Here is a 19205-nt window from a genome sequence, read left to right on the forward strand (position 1 = left end):
TAACCGCTAAGCCATCTCTCCAGCCCTATACTGTATTTTTGATCAAAATCCCCTTCCATTATTGTATTCTATCCTCCCTCCCTCAGCCTCTCCAGTTTCCAAATATTCCTTCTTCTACTTTGATGACTTCTTTTTTCCTCCACTGTCATCCATGATGGAATGTTGATGGGCCCAATATTTTGCAGGTTTCATGTAGATAATTATAATCACTGTGAAGTCATGAGTGCAACTACATTATCATGTCTTGAGGACAGCATTTCACAGCACTTCTCACTATTCTCTGACACTTAAACATTCTTTCTGCCCCTCTTCTGCAGTGTTCTCTGGGAATTGAAGGTGGTGTTAATCGTATTTTCTTGAATCACTACATTAATAGAAAGGTATGCTACTTGTATTGATTTTTAAAAATTTTTCCATGATAAATAATACAAATAGAGCTGCACTTTTTCTCAGACAATTGAATGACACACACCCAGAGAGCAGAATGAACTCCATTTGTTTGTTCTCATGCATGAAGAGAAATGTGTCATTACAGGGGTTGGTGTCATTTGAGGATGTGTCTGTGGACTTCACCTGGCAGGAGTGGCAGGACCTGGATGCTGCTCAGAGAATCCTGTATAGGGATGTGATGCTGGAGAACTACAACAGCCTGGTGTTCTTGGGTGAGTCTAAATTGCCTGTAACTCTCATATTTTCTCTTTGGTTGATTAGGATAGAAATCATTGCTAATGTTTTTGTAAGTTAGAAAGTACAGAAAACATATATTATAATTTAATTTATGGGAGGAAAGAGTTTATTTTAGGCTTACAGTTCCATGGGAAGCTTCATCATGGTGCAGAAAGCTGGTTCACTTCATCATATGCCCATTGGAGAGAATGAACAAGAACAGCCAAAGTTCAAACTGCCTCTCTACACACCTTAGGGCTGGACTTAAGATCTGTCCCCAGAGATGTACTTCCTTCAGCAGGGCTCTGTCTGTTGGAGACTTAAGTAGGAAGCTTAATAAAAAATACCCGAAGCTAGCTAGGGAGCCATTTACAGTTAAACCACCACATTCCACCCTTGGCTTCCATAGACTTATGACCATCTTACAATGCAACATGCACTCAGCCCAACTTTAAAAGTCCACATAGTGCAAAATCTTTTTAAGAGCTTAAGAGAGGGTAAGAAGACAAATCTCTCATAAAACAGTGGAGGGTTCTAAGCAGGTAGCTGTGCATTTTAACTGTAGCTCAGTAATGGCACATGCTTTGAAGAACTGTGGATTTGTAATACTTTGATAATATACAGTGATCATATGAAGGTAAGTTTATCATATCAGGGATATATGAATTCTCGCATTGTGAATATTCACATTCTTCTTGATAGCTGTTTTGAAATATTCAACTAAATATTGTTAACTCTATATTTAGTACTGTATATGTATATCATCTCAATCAAATATAAGAACTTATTCTTTCCTTTCAACTACACCCTGTAAATACTATCTTTTTCATTATTTCTTCCCCTATGCCTCTTTAGCACTCTACCAGCCACTGTTTATTCTCTGCTTCCTTCATGTCAACCTTAGCTTGAAAGTATAATTAGAATAAATATAAGTTGGTGGTTTTTTTGTTGTTGTTTGGTTTTTTGAGGTAGGGTCTTACTCTAGCTCAGGCTGACCTGGAAAATTCACTGTGCATTCTCAGTGTGGCCTCAAACTCATGGCAGTCCTTCTACCTCTGCCTCCCGAGTGCTGGGATTAAAGGTGTGTGCCACTACACCCGGCTTGTTTATTTTTTTGTGCCAGACATAGTGCACTTTTGTCTCATGGGCTTTCCTGGGGAGCTGTAGATAATAATCTGTTTACTTTAAATATAGTTGGGGTTGATAGGCCAAAGAAAGATTCCATCAATCCCACTATGGTGAGTAAATGAATTTATTGGAGTGAGTTACAGGACAGAGTTTTTACCTCTTTATATCAAATGCTTTTGGTCAGAAAGGAGTCTTAGTTGCAATCTCAATGGAGGGATTCATGTCACTCTTATGAGGGAATGTTAATAGCCCCATAACCATTATTATAGACCAAGATATCTGTTGTAGAGTTGATAAGGGCCAGGGTCTCCTGTAGATCACCATAGTTGCTCTCCTATAAAATAGCAATGGTCATTTTAAGCCTGGAGGAATTTCACATAGTATTATTACTGTCTAAGTCACTGTATGTTATAGATGCTTCTTTCATTTTTATGAGTGAAAATTCAATTTTTATATATTATATATTACATTCTCTTTCCTTTTTTGGTGAATACCTGTGTTGATTACTTGTAGTGATTTTCATGAACATTTCTGCATTAAACATAGAATATAGATTCTTTGAAAAATATTGAGATCATTTTCTGTGACTATTCATAGCTACCAGTAGAATTATGCTATAATGTAGTAGTTCTACATTAGTGTTTTGAATAACTATTATTTATTTCCCTTTAGCTAAATTTATTTATATTTCTACCATCAGTTTATGAGACTGTTCTTAATTTGTATATTGTGTCCTAGATAATGCCATTTAAAAAATATTTTACTTATTTATTTATTTGAGAGAGAGAGAGAGAAATAGGCAGATAGAAAGAGAGAATGGGCATGCCAGGGCCTCTAGCCACTACAAATGAACTCCAGATGCATGTGCCTCCTTGTGCATCTGGCTTACATATGTCCTGGGGAATCAAACTGGGATCCTTAAACTTCACAGACAAACACCTTAACTGCTAAGCCATTTCCCCAGCCTGATAATGCCATTTTAACTGCAGTGCAATGATAATTCATTGTGGTTTAGAGTGGCATTTCTCAGTGCTTACTGGTTATAAGCACTTGTTCATATGCTTGTGGGCTCTGTATGTCATGTTTGAGAAGTGTCTATTCAGGCCATATGCCAATATTAAATAAGAGCATTTGCTTTTCTACTGTTTAAGTTTTTGACATCATTTTACATACTGGAAATTAATGTTCTGATAGAGAAATTTTCATCATTTTCTGTACATTGAATACTCATCCTATTGATTCTTTTCTGTACAGTTGATTCTTAGATTGATGTAATTCCATTTGTTGATTTTGTTTGTTTGTTTCTCTTGGTATTTTCTTTTAAATCTGGGTAAATTCCCCAGCACCCATATGAAGTCTTAAGGAAAAAGTGATCTAAGCATCTGACATGAATTTTTCTCATAAACTTTTTATTGACAGCTTCTACGATTATAAGCAATAATCATAATCCTTTCCCCTGCTCCCTTGTGGCCCTCTCAAATCCACCCTCTTTCAAATCCCCTCCCTTTTTCAATTTTGATGTCATTATTTTTTTTCTCCTGTTATGAAGGTCTGACATGAATTTTCAATGGCAAGAGATCTTGGTACACTATAAAGAAACAAACACATGTAAACAAAGATTTAAAAAGTCCCCATCATTGTCAAATATATTTTAGGAGTTTGAGTTTCAGCCCTTTAAATCTTTTTCTATTCTCAGATGATTTCTGCATATGGTACAAATGAGGAGTCTAATACATGTTCTTAAGGTGTGACTGCACATGCTTCTTATAAATGAGGAAAGATGTGTTTTGGCTCATAGTTTTCCAGCAGTCATTGCGTAACCACATCACTTTGATTCTTTGTTCAAGAAGAGCGTCACGGCAGCGAGCAGACTTGTTCACCTCATTTCAGCAAGGAGGTGCAGGGACGTGGACTTGTGTCACAGTGCTGCTGCTTCTCTGGCGTGTCCCAGTGACTTTGTTTTCTTCTGTTGGGTACTATTTGCTAAATGTACCATGTCGCTGGTTTCAAAACCTTGGGTTTATAGTACATTTTTGTTTCAAAATAACACACTGAATTTTTTGGTTTTCTTTGCATTATGTGGATTTATTCATGTATAATTGTGAATTTCAATATGGTGATTGTTGCTTCCCTCCTATAAATCATACATTATCACAGTTAATTTTTTTTTTGCTGTTCCACTTTATTTTATTTTATTTTATTTATTTTTTTAAAATTTTTTTTTTGTTCATTTTTTATTTTATTTATTTGAGAGCGACAGACATAGAGAGAAAGACAGATAGAGGGAGAGAGAGAGAATGGGTGCGCCAGGGCTTCCAGCCACTGCAAACGAACTCCAGACGCGTGCGCCCCCTTGTGCATCTGACTAACGTGGGACCTGGGGAACTGAGCCTCAAACCGGGGTCCTTAGGCTTCACAGGCAAGCGCTTAACCACTAAGCCATCTCTCCAGCCCTCCACTTTATTTTAAATGTCGAGTATTTTTAAACCTGTTCATATCACATATGTAGGTTGTTGTGTCCGTATTGACTTTTACAATCACTGTAATTTTGATGTGTGAGGTGGCAAGTGATAACTTGACTGGTATCTAGTAGGTTTTTTTCTTTTTTAAATTTATTTATTTTTATTTTTTTTTAAATTTATTTGAGAGCGACAGAGAGAGAGAGATAGAAAGAGGCACACATAGAGAGAGAGAATGGGTGCACCAGGGCCTCCAGCCACTGCAAATGAACTCCAGACGCGTGTGCCCCCTTGTGCATCTGGCTAATGTGGGACCTGGGGAACCGAGCCTCGAACCGGGGTCCTTAGGCTTCACAGGCAAGCGCTTAACTGCTAAGCTGTCTCTCCAGCCCGTTTTTTTTTTTTTTTTTTAATAAGTGGTGGTGGTTGCTTTTTCCTTTTTAGAGACAGGGGCTCACTCTAATCCTGGTAGACATGGAACTCACTCTGCAGAACAGTCTTGCTTCATCTAACTCATGGTGATCCCCCTACCTTAGCTTCCTGAGTGCTGGTATTAAAGGTTTGCTCCATGTGGTGGTTTGATTCAGGTGTCCCCCATAAATTTAGGTGTTCTGAATGCTAGGTGCCTAGCTGAAGAAGATTTGGGAATTAATACCTCCTGGAGACAGTGTATTGTTGGGGGCGGGCTTATTTATGAGTGTTATAGCCAGTTTGCCCTTGCTAGTGTTTGGCACATTCTCCTATTGCTATTGTCCACCTGATGTTGGTGAGGAGGTGATGTCCACCCTCTGCTCATGTCATCATTTCCCTTTCCATCATGGAGCTTCCCCTCGGGACTGTAAGCCAAAATAAACCTGCTTCCCCCACCCCCCACAAGCTGCTCTTGGTCAGGTGATTTCTGGCAGCAGTGCAAACCTGACTGCAAGAGTAAATCTCCATCACCTGGGAACCTAGCATTCAGAACACCTGTATTTATTTGGGACACCTGAATCAAACCACCACAATCCACCATCCTCTGTTTTTTTTTTTTTTTTTTAAATTTTATTTATTTATTTGAGAGCGACAGACACAGAGAGAAAGACAGATAGAGGGAGAGAGAGAGAATGGGCGCGCCAGGGCTTCCAGCCTCTGCAAACGAACTCCAGACGCATGCGCCCCCTTGTGCATCTGGCTAACGTGGGACCTGGGGAACCGAGCCTCGAACCGGGGTCCTTAGGCTTCACAGGCAAGCGCTTAACCGCTAAGCCATCTCTCCAGCCCCATCCTCTGTTGTTTTTTAAAATCTTATGAATTCTCTTTTTATCTTCGTACTTTGTTAGGATGACTGTGCTACATAAAATGACTTATTAATAAAATGTCTCAGTGTTATTTTGAGCTTCCTAGAAATGGATGTGTATATTTTGTCACAGTGTAAAATAATTAACTGAAACTGTAGCTTTATTGCCCTTTATTTTTTTTTTTATTCTGCTACATTGCTAGTGTTTTCTTTCTTTCTTTCTTCCTTTCTTCCTTTCTTTCTTTCCTTCCTTCCTTCCGTCCGTCCTTCCTTCCTTCCTTCCTTCCGTCCGTCCGTCCTTCCTTCCTTCCTTCCTTCCTTCCTTGGTAGGGTCTCACTCTGGTCCAGGCTGGAATTAACTCTGTAGTCTCAGGGTGGCCTTGAACTCTCAGCGATCCTCCTACCTCTGCCTCTCGAGTGCTGGGATTAAAGGTGTGCGCCACCATGCCTGGCGTGTTTGCTTTCTTAAAAGCAGTGCTTATGTAATACAATATTTTTGTTGTTGTTTGTTTCTCGAGGTAGGGTCTCCCTCTTGCCCAGGCTGACCTGGAATTCACTATGTAGTCTCAGGGTGGCCTCAAACTCAAGGTGATCGTCGTACCTTTGCCTCCCAAGTGCTGGGATTAAAGGCTTGTACCACTATGCCCCACCAAAAATGTTCTTTATTCTTTATAACTTTTCAGTTTTGTAATCAGCATTTTAAAATATTTTTTATTTATTTATTAGGGGAGAGAGAATGAGGCACATAGAATGGGCACACCATTTGAGGTCCTCTTTCCCCATCAGTATAGTTTGTTCATTCATTTTTTGCTTTCTTCAAATAATACTTTTTATTTTTCAGGGTAGGAGCTTAAGGTTCTAGTAATGGCTCATAAGACTCTCATAGTAACCACAAAAGTGACCCTAGGTGTTGGGTTTGCCTGCTATGAGAGTTTCCTAGTAGGCTGGGTGGAGCAAAATATAGGCAAATTCTAAAATTTAACTAAACAATATACACATTCAATGAAAAACAGCACAAAGTATTTATGCAAGAGTAGGTATTATGACAAACAGATCTAACAAAGTCACAGTCCCTAAGGATGTGTGTTGCCTCACATCCTTAGCCCTGTCAATTTGGAGGCTGATATTTCTGGTCTGTAGAGGGTTCCAAGATCAGCTTATGACCAAGTGTGACCCTTCCCCAACAAATGACAGAAGAGGAGACAAAAGCACTATAAATCAGGATGCAAAAAATGACAAGCCGAAAATATAGCTTATATAAGAATAGCAAATGTGACCATCCATCAGATTTAACATATAATTTACCCTGACATGGAAGGTGCAATTACCGCTTCCCACGCAAGCCAGGCTTATTTGGTGGGTACTGACCTGGTATAATCTCAGATACCTTTTGGGATGGCTTTGGTCTCAGCTATGCTGCACGCCCACTTGGGTCCCTCTTTGCTGCGCTGTGTGCTCAGGTAGGTTGGCCAAGTTGGTGGGTTGCTGCTCTGCTCTGATTGCCTGTGCCGGGTGCTGTGTAGGTGAGTTCCCTTTCCCTGGTCTCTGGTGCTTGCTGGCCCTTGTTCTGGTGGTGGGGTAGGGAGGCTGTGGATGGTGGCTGAAGTTCTTCCACTGGTCCTTGTCATCCTCTTCCTCAGGAGCCACTCTGCTGGTCCCTGTCATCCTCCGCTCCACCTTTCTTGATTTTGCAAAGAGGGCAGTATGAGTGGAAAATCCCCTCACCTGGCTTTTCCTGCAGCTCAGGCTGAACCTGGCGGCTGCGGCTGCACAAGCCTGGTGTTACTGCTGCTGGAGCTGTTTCTGCCTGCTTCTGTGGTCTGTAGATGCTCTGGATATCTCCTACTTCTCTGTTGTAGTTGATAATTTCTTGTACACATTCACTTTTCTTTTTCTTTTTTCTTTTTTTTTTTGGTTTTTTGAGGTAGGGTCTCACTGTAGCCCAGGCTGACCTGGAATTCACTATGGAGTCACAGGGTGGCCTCGAACTCATGGAAATCCTCCCACCTCTGCCTCCTGAGTGCTGGGATTAAAGGCGTGAGCCACCACGCCCAGCTCACCTTCATTTTTTTAAAGAGTGTATTTTGCTTTTTTTTTTTTTTTCATTTTTTTCTTTTTCTTCCTTAGGCTGCTTTAGAGTGGTTCCTATGCTGCCTTCTTAACTGGAAGTCTTCTTTTTTTAATTTTTTTCAAGGTAGAGCTCTATCTAGCCTAGGCTGACCTAGAACTCACTCTGTTTTAGTCCTAAGCTGGCCTCAAACTCATGACAATCTTCCTACCTCAGTTTCTCAAGTGTTGGGGTTGGTGTTGGTGTTTATTGCTTACTGTCTTTTCTTTACTTCAGGTTTCTTAAAATCATTATTTTTTATTATTTGTTACTCAGTTTAATGTTACATAAGGGTACTATTCTATCAGTGTAGAGTATGAGAGTGAACCTCTAATAAAACTTAATTCACCCATAATAGCACAGTGTCTCTAGTGGGACTGTCATCTTTCATTGATTTTCCTGACTTAGGACTTTGGCACAAATTGTATGTCATTTCCCATTCTCAGGGCACCAGCTGACCAATCCTGAATTGATCTTCAAGTTGGAGCCTGGATTTGGGCCTTGGAGTATATCAGAATCCTCAGTCCAGAATCTCCCAGGTCAGTCAATATCTCCTGGGCAAGGGTTGTCACCAAGAAGAAAAGTTCATCATGTATTGGTCATGTTGGGCTGTTCTCATCAACTTGTATCCAGATCCAGATCTAAAGAGAACAGGCCTCATGGACCAGACACGTTTTGTGCAGGCTCTATAAAGCATTCTCCATTTAAAACCATCTCCTTGCTTTTGATGTTGAAATATGTTTTCATAGATTTATTAAGAAGAATCTCATTACTGTATAGATTTTCTCAGATATTTTAAAGTAACATTTGTTTATTTGAGGATAAGAGAGACAGACATACATGCACACACTATCAGAGCTACAACCACAGATGTATGCACTGTTTTGTGCATCTGGCTTTATGTGGATACTAGGGAGTTGAACCTGGGCTGATGGGCTTTGAAAACAAGTACCTTTAACCACTAAACCATCCCTCTAGCCCTTCTTAAATAATTTTTTGGTTAGGTACTTTTACCTAAATTCTTAGTTGTCCTTCTTTTATCCTGTTTTGTTACCATAATTAAAAAAATAGACATTTATTGATAAACCTTTTATACTTGCTCTCTGATGGGCAAGTATATTTTTCAGTTGTGTTGATACCACTAACATTCACATATTTTTAAAGTGTTTTCATTCAGTGAGAGAAAAGGGATACAAGATAGGGTTATCATAGTGAGATAAGAAGCAATAAAATGTTTATCATGAGAATAGGATTAAAATATTTTATTTCAAGAAATACATAAAGTCACAATTAAGTTATTCATATCTGTTCATAGTGGCACATGCCTTTAATTCTAAGCACTTGGGAGGTTGAGGCATGTGGATTATCATGAGTTTATTTCTGAGAGGCCTCAAACTTAAGAGTGAGTTCCAGCTTAGCCTGGGGTAGAGTGAGATCTTGCCTTGAAAAGAATCAAAGCCAAAAATCAAAATAATAACAGCAAAAATAAGTTACTCATTTATTTTACTGTAACTTTGAGATGACTACTTAAATTGTGAGGCTCTGTAGGTTAATATAGGTGGGCATAAATTATGGATTTCACAGTGATATTATGTTGAATAGAGATACCCATTTATTAGTCAGTATCCTGAAGAAACATAGTTATTTTTACAGTAACCTGCTATATATATATATTTTTTTTTAATGAGAAAAAGCTTCAGAAGCTTTCCAAGCCTGTTAAATTGCCTTCTAAGTATGTATCTTTTGGCCCAGGAATTAGAGCTGGTCTCAGCTTCTGTCAGAGAATCCTTTTTCCGGAGTGGGTGAGTGATGGTTTCTGCAGAGACTCATATTAGTTAGTGTGTTGCAAATTAGTGAATCTTGTATGCTCAGCCCAAATAGGACATCTGTATCACATGCCACATGCATAGGGAACATGGAAGAGAGGAGAGGGTGGAAGGAATATATGAGCCAGAGGATAGAATACAATGGAATACTGTCTGCAGGCATGACATGGCTTTTCTACTTATGAATTTGCAGCTGCTGTGATTACCTGCCTAAAACCTGCACATCATTGTCCCATAAACATCCTCCCAGTAGAGAGGCTTATAATACCCCAGCCCTCCCTCATGATTCATAGATTGCTATATCATTGACAGGGGGAAGGAGGGACAGTTTTCCTGAGGATCTAAAAGCAGTCAGTAGTTCGTGGAGAAGTGTTTTGTTTTGAATGCAAAATGCCCTTCCTCTGTTGCCTCCATATGTTTGAGCATTTAGTCCAAAGCTGGTGTTGCTCAGAAAGGTTGTGAAGCCTTCAGGAGGTGTAGCCTTGCTGGAGGAGATAGGTCACTAGGGGAGCCTTCTGTAGCCTGGTCCTTCTTCCTGAATGCCACTGTGACTCCCTCTTTCCTTAAGTTGATTCTAGTTGTGTGCTTGTTATCTGGAATTAGAATAGAAAATAACTAATACAGAAAAGGACAGACATTTTCTTCAGTGGTATAGCCACTTGTAAGTTGCCCATGCTCCTAGAAATAATTTCTCACCCATGTAACTAATTGAACTAATTAAAATAAATTAAACGTGGTTTACCAAAAAATAAATTGTAGTAGAATTTGCAAAAACAGGGTAATAGGTGGTAGATAGAATCAAAATACATTATATGCATTTATGAAAATGTCATAATACTCATAATATGCTAATCAAGAATAATAAGACATTTAAACAAGTTTCCTGTAGCTATGACATATTAGACTTTTTTCATCCTATTAAAAATTGGTAAGTATAAAGATTACAGTGTCAGAGCCACTAAAACATTAGAAACATAGGCTACAAAGATGGTTCAGCAGTTAGATGCACTTCCTTTTCAAGCATGGGGGTGTTAGCGGGCCTGAGACTGCCCATGTTCAAATCTCCAGATCCCAGGTAACACAGCTGGGCATAGCCATGCGCAGCTGTTACCCCAGTGCTGCAGGGGAGCAGAGTCCCAAGAATCTACAGAGCTCCGCAAGCTCCAGAACACAGTAAAATCCCTACAAGCTCTGGAAACTGTAAAAGGATACAATAAACAGACTTCAGCTCAAAAACAAGACCAGGCAGAAGAGTGATGATTTCCACTGGGCCACTGCAGGTGAGTGACCTCTGGCACAGGAGAGGTGTGGAGTGCTGCACGGATGCAAGCTCGTGGGTAAACCACACACAAATAACACATCACACCCACATACGCACCCCACACAGAAGCGGGAAAAAAAAGGAAACACGTGAAAGCAATGTAGAGAAGAAACCACACCTTTCCCCTCATTTACTATGTTTGCAGAGAGCCAAACTATCAGGGAAGTCTAGTGTAATCAAAGAGCTCTACTGCCAACACCATGGCATGCTATTCCAGTTGAAACATTTTTTCAGGTAGTGTCTTGTTTTGCGTGCTAGACAATCTGTAGAATAAATGGATTGGATTTATTTACATATTATGAAATGGCATAAGCAGGCTTCATCATCTCCCAGAAGTCACTCAAAAACTCTTTTGCTCTGGGCAGATTGACAGTGTTTGTGTGGGAGATGGCCACAAGAAGCAGCCGCAGAAACTGACTTTGTCACATGTAGAATAATTGACAAAGTTAACAAGCAGAGAGCTTGAGGCATTTAGAGTTCTTAGTGGTACCCTTTGAAGTGGGAATGACCCCCTGTTGCCTTGGGTCTGTGTAGATAATGAAATATGGAGCCCAGAGTCATTATATTACTTAGTCTCTAGTGTGGTTAATAGAACATTAGGACTGAAAGTTCTGAGCTCATCTCCATCATACTTGTGCATTTCACAGATTTCCTTAACATCGTGTACTTTACTGTAGATTTGGTTCAGAAAGTATTGAGATCTCTGTGTAAAGTTCCCTCTCCTTTCCTTCTCACAGTTTGATACTCAGGGGATCTTCTTTGGTTTGAATCCTAGCCTTTTATCCGTTCACAGAATTTGAGGCCTCTGTAGCTAATAGAGTTCTGTCTGGCCCACAAACCTCAAGTCCTGTTGAAGTTGACAATAGCTTCTTACATTCAAAAAAGGAAGTTTCTCAATTGGATGTAGCCTTCCCTGTGAATTAAAACATAACCTCTGTGATTGCAGCCAGCATATAGGCCAATTGCTAAATTGAGAGAAGAGGAACCTCATTAGATTTCTGTTACAATCCAGTAACCCTCACACTCACATCCCATTGTAGTATTAGAGGACACAGATAAAATACTGCACTACTTGTTCAGTTTACTTCTTGCTCCTCAGAATGCAGGTGGAAAGGAATGCTGACACTTTGTTAGTGGTAATGTTGAATTATCCAGTCACTGGGGAAGCAAGTATAGGAGATTTTGGTTTTTGTTTTCAGCTTTTAAAAATTGTTTTGTTCACTTTTTTTTATTTATCTATTTGAGAGCAACAGACACAGAGAGAAAGACAGAGAGAGAGACAGAGAGGGAGGGAGGGGATGGGCGCGCCAGGGCCTCCAGCCACTGCAAATGAACTCCAGACGCATGCACCCCCTTGTGCATCTGGCTAACGTGGGTCCTGGGGAATCGAGCCTCGAACTGGGGTCCTTAGGCTTTACAGGCAAGTGCTTAACCGGTAAGCCATCTCTCCAGCCCTTGTTTTCATTTTATACAAGGTCTTTGGTGGACCTGAAACTCTCTGCTCCAGGTTGTCCTTGAATTGAAGGGAATCCTATCTCAGCTGCTTAAGTGCTGGGATTAAAGGCATATGAGTCACCACATCTGGCTTGATGGTTTTTTTAAGATATTAAAAATTCAAGTAGAGTTTCAGGCAGTTATTTACACCTGATATATACATGATAAAATTAATGTAATTGAATAGTAGATATATCTGTAGACTTAGGCTTATTAAAGCGTTATAACCAGTAGTCAAGATAGTGTGTCATCCTATGTATTCAACATGACATTTATGGATGATGCGTATTAAAAGGGAATATTATTCTGTAATATTGAAGAACTAGGTCATGTTTCAGCACCATGATGGTAAGTGAAACAAGTGAAATTCACAATGACAAATACGATAAGTTTTTCTCTTGTTGAGTATACACGTAACTCTTAAGTTAAGAAACTAAAATTTTATCAATATAGTAATTGAGCTGTAGGAAAGGGATGAATTGAATGCAAAGTGGTATGTGTAGTATGAAATTATATGAAAGCCATTTAATATTGTTACTTATGTATAGACATTGTATCTATAATTGTATAATAATTTAGATACTTTTTAAGAACCCTGCTTGTTATTTTAATTTTAGACAATATATATCCAGGAGTGAAAGTGGTATTTGAAACATGAGATGTATTAATGGGAGAATTTAGAGGAAGCTTCTTTTAGCATGTCTGTAGAAGCTATTTTGCATAAAAACATGGAGAATCTATTGTAGTTTGTCAGGGAAAAGAAAACTAATTGAAAGACACATGTATAGAAATTATTTCTGTAACTGTTATTCTTATATAATATAGAGTATTCAATGATTCCTATATCCTAAAAGTAGCTAGTACAAGAAAATCTTCCTGTTTTACATGCCAAATGTGTGTTGTATAGGATAGCATATGGGCAGTTAATATAATGGGGAAGTAGAACATGGAGTAAATAGCTGGTAAAATTACTATGCAGAATTCTATTGCTGAGATGAGGGACAATAACTTATTTTCACACGTTTCAACAGTAATGAAAAGTAACAACAAGATAGAACTTACCACTACAATATCTGTTATAATCTATATTTATTGAGGACTAAAATATTTATTCATTATTGAGAGAGAGAAAGGAAGTGTATGAGTATGTCAGGGCCGCTTGCTCCTGCAAACAAACTGCAAATTCTTGTGCCTCTTTTTGTGTCTGGCTTTATGTAGGTACTGGGAAATTGAGCCTGAGCTAGCAGATTTTGGAAGCAATTCTTTTTAACTGATGAGCCATGTCTCCAGTTCAGGACTAAAAGTTTTATATTTATAATTTATGGTTGTATACCATTGAAACACTGATGTGTGATTCATAGATAATATTTCGGTGTGTCCATTTATAGTATGTTTGTATGCATATTTATATGCAGATGCACACACCCTAATATACATATGCAGAGCTGAGTGGAAACATCAGGTATCTTTACCTATTACTAAATCACTTTAGTTCTTTGAGATAATTTTCTGCTGAACCTCAGTCTTCTGTTTTTCTGCTCAGACTGCCTGATACACTGTTGGGTCCAAGTGATGCTTCCGACTCTACCCCACTCAGATCAATTACAAACATGTGTTGCCATGCCCACTTTTTCCCATAGGTATTAGGGATTGGAGTAAGTTCCTGATTTGGAGTCGTCTTCTCATCCCAGTAATGGCATTTGTATTTTGCTTGTGTGTGATGTATGTACCCTGCAGCACTCCAAATAGTTGCCTGAGGTTGCTGGAGGGTAAAGTTGAATTTCCCTGTCCACTGCTCTATCACCTGTAGTGTAAGCTGGAGTCTCTTACTCATACCAGAAGCTTACCATGTTTTTTTTCTGGAGCTCTAGTGATTGGTCTCTGCTCCCACACAGGACTGGGGTTAAAGTGCGTGTGGCCATTCTGAGATACCTATGTTCATCCTAGGAATTCAGTCTTGGCCAGTCTTAGGCTCCCAGAGGCATTCATGCATGCTTAGAAAGCTCTGTTTGGTGAGCCATCTCTTCAGCTGATGCTAATGACATTTTCCATATTATTTTAGATATCAATAAAGTGAATGCTCTAATTCAGACCAACCAGGAAAATGAAGAGAGACATTTGTGGAAAGTTGGTATCACCAATAGCAGTCCATCAAATGAAGAAATGTTTAAAGTAGGTAAAACATTTAATGTGAGCTCAAATCATATTTAAAATTGAAAAATAGGGAAAACAGTCACAAAGATTTTGTCAAGAACCTTACCCTATGTGAATGTTATCTGTAGTGAGCCTGATAAAATGTAGAATAATAATTTCAGTATAACTGTGAAACTTCTGTGAAATATTGAGTTTTTTTATGCCCCATGAACAATATACTTAGGATTATTTTCAGTGGGTCCTTTTGCCCAAAAGTAATATCATTGACACATATACATGCTTGTTTTTAAAAAATAATTATTTATTTTCAAGGAGAGAGAAATGGGAGGAGTGGCAGCAGGGTCTCTAGCTGCTGCAAATGAATGCCAAATGCATGTGCCACTTTGTGCATCTGGATTTAAGTGGGGCACTGGGGATTCAAAGCCAGGCTGCAGGCTTTGCAAGCAAGTGGCTTTAACTGCTGAGCCATCTCTCCAGCTCCCTGCATGTTTTATATTTATCAAATTCCCTTTTATGAACACACAAAAATTTTAAGTAGCATTACTACTATGCAACCATTCCATATGATTTAATGCATGTGGGCTTACATTCTCAGTGTGATGGAGTACACACAGGAAAGAGTTGTAAATGTAGTGATTGAAATATTTTATTGAAAATTCATACCTCTGGAAACACCAGTACACACATAGTGGGAAGAGCTCCATAGGTATAAGAAATATAATAAATTTTTCTGTCTCAAGGCAGAAATCATGGTCCAGCAGAGTATCCACGAGATGACAAAATCCTGTGAATGTAAAGCAAGTGTGAAAATGGCTTACCAGAAGTCACTACACAGAAGGAGTGACACATCTCATGCATGTAGCAATCCTTATGAATGTAAGGAATGTACGAAAGCTTTCTATATTAATTCAACTCTTACTAAAAATCAGAGATTTCACATAGGTGAAAAATTACATGAATGTAAAGTATGCCTGAAAACTTTCTATTGGAAATCACACCTTACTACACACCAGAGAACTCATACAGGTGAGAAGCCCTATGAATGTAATGAATGCAGGAAAGCTTTCTACTGCAAGTCATTACTCACTCGGCATCAAAGAACTCATACAGGTGAGAGGCCCTATTTATGTAAAGAATGTGGGAAAGCTTTCTACCGTAAGTCAGACCTTACTGTACATCAGATAACTCATACAGGTGAGAAGCCCTATGAATGCAACAAATGCAGGAAAGGTTTCTACCACAAGTCAAAACTCATTGTGCATCAGAAAATTCATGCAAGTGAAAAGGAGTATGAGTGTAAAGAATGTAAGAAAGCTTTCTATTGCAAGTCACTGCTCACTCGACACCAGAGAACTCACACAGGTCAGAAACCCTATGAATGTAATGAATGCAACAAAGCTTTCTACCGCAAATCAGACCTTACTGTACATCAAACAACTCATACAGGCGAGAAGCCCTATGAATGTAATGAGTGCAAGAAAGCTTTCCATCATAAGTCGCATCTCACTGCACATCAGAAAACACACACCAGTGAGAAGATTTATGAATGTGAAGAATGCAGGAAAGCTTTCTACCGCAAGTCACAGCTCAATGTACACCTGAAAACACATACAGGTGAGAAACCCTATGAATGTACAGATTGTACAAAAACTTTCTATTGGAAGTCAGACCTCACTATCCATCAAAGAACTCACACAGGCGAGAAGCCGTACGAATGTACAGAATGCACAAAAGCTTTCTACTGCAAGTCACATCTCACTCGACATCAGAGAATTCATTCAGGTGACAAGCCTAATGAATGTGAAGAATGTGGAAAGTCTTTCTACTACAAGTCACAACTCTCTCGGCATCAGAGAACTCATACGAAAGAGAAACCCTTCATATGTACAGAATGTGGGAAAACTTTCTACTGCAAGTCAGATCTTACTGTTCATCTGAGAACTCACACTGGTGAGAAGCCATATGAATGTAATGAATGTGTGAAAGCTTTCCACCGCAAGTCCCTACTTACTCGACACCAGAGAACTCATATAGGAGTGAAGCCCTATGACTATGGGAAAGATTTCTCCTACAATTCACAACTCTATGTCAGAGAACTTGTACAAATGGGAAGTCTTGTTGATGTAAAGAATTTAGAAATGATTTCTCTGTCAAGTCTCAACTATTATATCACAGAACTCACAAAGGTGTCTATGGATGTATGGAATGTTGGAAATATTTCTCTGGGAAGCCACAACTAATTCTATCAGATTTCATAAAGGTAAGAATTAATTAAGAATATACGAAATCAAGAAAAGCTAAACATATGGGGACTCATGAGAAACCCCATGAACATAGACAATTCAATATAACTTACTATAATAAGCTATTCCTCAGTAGACATCAGACAACATATGTAGATGAGGATAATAATAATGTAAGAAATGTGTAGAAACTTTCCATCTTACATCATTTCTTATCATCAGACATCATACAGTTGTTTGATACCATTACTGTAAATAATGTAGGATATCTTTGTACCATAATTCTCCACATAAAGTCATGCATGTGAAACATCCTATGAATTTAATAAATGTTGGAATACTTGGTATGATAAAATAGTAGGCATCAGGAAATGCATGCATGTAACACTTTCAACATATAGAATACAGTAGTTTGCTAACAATATACATTGTCAGTTGATATTTGTACTTAGAGGAACAACCTTAGGAAAGGACATAGGAATACTTTGGGAAATAATCAGACCTCAGATGAGGGATAAGGCCCTGTGGATGAAGTGCTTGCCACACAAATACGTGAGACTGAGTTCAGGCCCCATTACTCACACAAACTCCAGGTGTAACTGTTGATGACCTTTATCCCAGACCTGGGTATCAGAAATAGGAGGATTACTAGGAATTTCCAGCCAGCTACCTAGCTGAGTCAGTGTGCTTGAGGATTGGTGATGTGCCCTGTCAAACAATTAATAAGGTGAGGGTAACGAGGGAAGACACTGAACATTAACCTCTAGCCTCTATATGCATGTAAATGTGTGTATGCACCTACCCACACACATGCATTCACATAGATAGGAACATAATTATGCCAATACATACACACACAAGAAAGGAAGCCACATTTTCCTCTGTATAGAAATTCATGCACTATATAATACATAATAGCAATGCAGAGAAAATAATTACCCTAGTCCAGTGACATATGCTTTCAGCACCACCCCATTTAGTTTCTAGTGCTGTGGATCACTGGGACTTGGGTTCCTTACTTGTCTTATCAATATAGCAAGACACTGCATTTTTTTTTCTTAATTGTAAGTGGTCCTGGGGCTGGTTGGATGGCTCAGCTATTGAAGGTCTTGCATGCAAAGCTTTCCAGTTTGGGTTACAGGCATTCATTTGTAGGGGCAAGAGTACACAGTCATATATAAAAATACATACATATACATGCCAATAAAAGTATTTCTAAAAATTTGAATGTGGGCCTCCCATAACTTTTTACAACCTACATATATTAAAAGACATGAAACAGTGTGTGTCAAAAACTTTTAGTACAACTTGATTCTTGCTAGGCATTAAAAATCCAACAAAATCTGATAAAGCATAGGAGTACAATGTAGAAAATATTGTTGATATAATTTTGCTGACTGTATTCAATAATCATAGTAGAAATCATTTATCAAGAATGTAGAATAGTCATTTAGCCACTCTTCCACATTAGCAGAGATTGAGTCACTTATTAATGTGAGCTTGCAGTTGAAGGTGAAGACTTAATTGGGCTCAGCTGTAGTATAATGCTAAGTTTGTGTGTGTAAAGTCTTTTTATTAATATCTCTTACTTGATATATTTCTTTTTAAAATTACACTTAGAAATCTCTTTTGTAAATGTAAGCTATCATGGAGAAATTACAGCATATTTAGAATATGTACTCGATCAAATACATTTATTTCATTTTGTTCAGTGAAATAATTTTTCATAATTGCTCACTTTTCATCTAAGGTCTTAATTATAGGCTATCCTGTGTTTGAAGTCACATTGTATCCATTTATGTTCATATTGACAAACCTCCTCCACCATTTTCCTGACTATTTTGGTTATATTCATGTGTTAACATGCCCAGACATAAGTTTCTTTAATGTATGTACATTTTCAAGAAACATTCAAATTTCTATACATCCTAAATTTGTGGGGGAAGATGTTGTTTTATGTAAATTACTGTATTTCCCAATTAGAGTTGTTAAATATGGCTTTGTAGACTAAATTATTCAATTATATTGCAATAAAGCATTAAAATATTCCTATATATTGAGCATTATCTTAGAGCGTTTCTTGTTGCAGTAAGCGGTAAGTAAGAAGTTGGCAGTTGCCAGGCGTGGTGGCAGTACACCTTTAATCCCAGCATTTGGGAGGCAGAGGTAGGAGGATTGCCATGTGTTCAAGGCCACCCTGAGACTACACAGTGAATTACAGGTCAGCCTGGGCTACAGTGAGACCTTACCTCAAAAAAAGAAAAAAAAAAAGAAATTGGCAGTTGATAATGGATGTAGTTGGATAATGGCAGCCACATTTACAAATATTTAAGAATATATGTAACATCACAAAACATATGTTCCATGTTTAGTAGCATTGTGTCACAACATTTCCTTCAGTGGATTAGCATAACTACATTGATTGTTACTGGTGAGTGCTCCTTCTGCTCCTGCATTTCTCTACTTATAGCAGTTTTCAGCTTACTTGAACTTCCATGGAAACCTGAAGACCCACAACACTCCATGAATTT

The 19205-nt window shown here is 38.6% G+C and overlaps 1 protein-coding gene across 3 annotated transcripts in view; it reads left to right on the top strand.

Moving 5' to 3' along the window:
• The window catches only part of LOC101611428 (zinc finger protein 25-like), a 72172-nt gene extending 53444 nt beyond the window's left edge, over nt 1–18728 (top strand). For 2 of the 3 annotated variants that reach the window (XM_045142894.1, XM_045142895.1), the window contains exons 6-10: nt 318–380; nt 536–662; nt 8083–8175; nt 14340–14449; nt 15172–18728. In XM_045142894.1, the coding sequence (XP_044998829.1) occupies nt 318–380; nt 536–662; nt 8083–8175; nt 14340–14449; nt 15172–16671 (1893 nt within the window). In that variant the 3' untranslated portion in view covers nt 16672–18728. The remainder of the gene's footprint in view (nt 1–317; nt 381–535; nt 663–8082; nt 8176–14339; nt 14450–15171) is intronic. The other variant, XM_045142896.1, reaches the window with a different exon arrangement.
• Nucleotides 18729–19205: the final 477 nt, after the last annotated feature.

Source organism: Jaculus jaculus, chromosome 2 (genome assembly GCF_020740685.1).
Source record: "Jaculus jaculus isolate mJacJac1 chromosome 2, mJacJac1.mat.Y.cur, whole genome shotgun sequence".
In the NCBI taxonomy this organism is placed as follows: Eukaryota; Metazoa; Chordata; class Mammalia; order Rodentia; family Dipodidae; genus Jaculus; species Jaculus jaculus.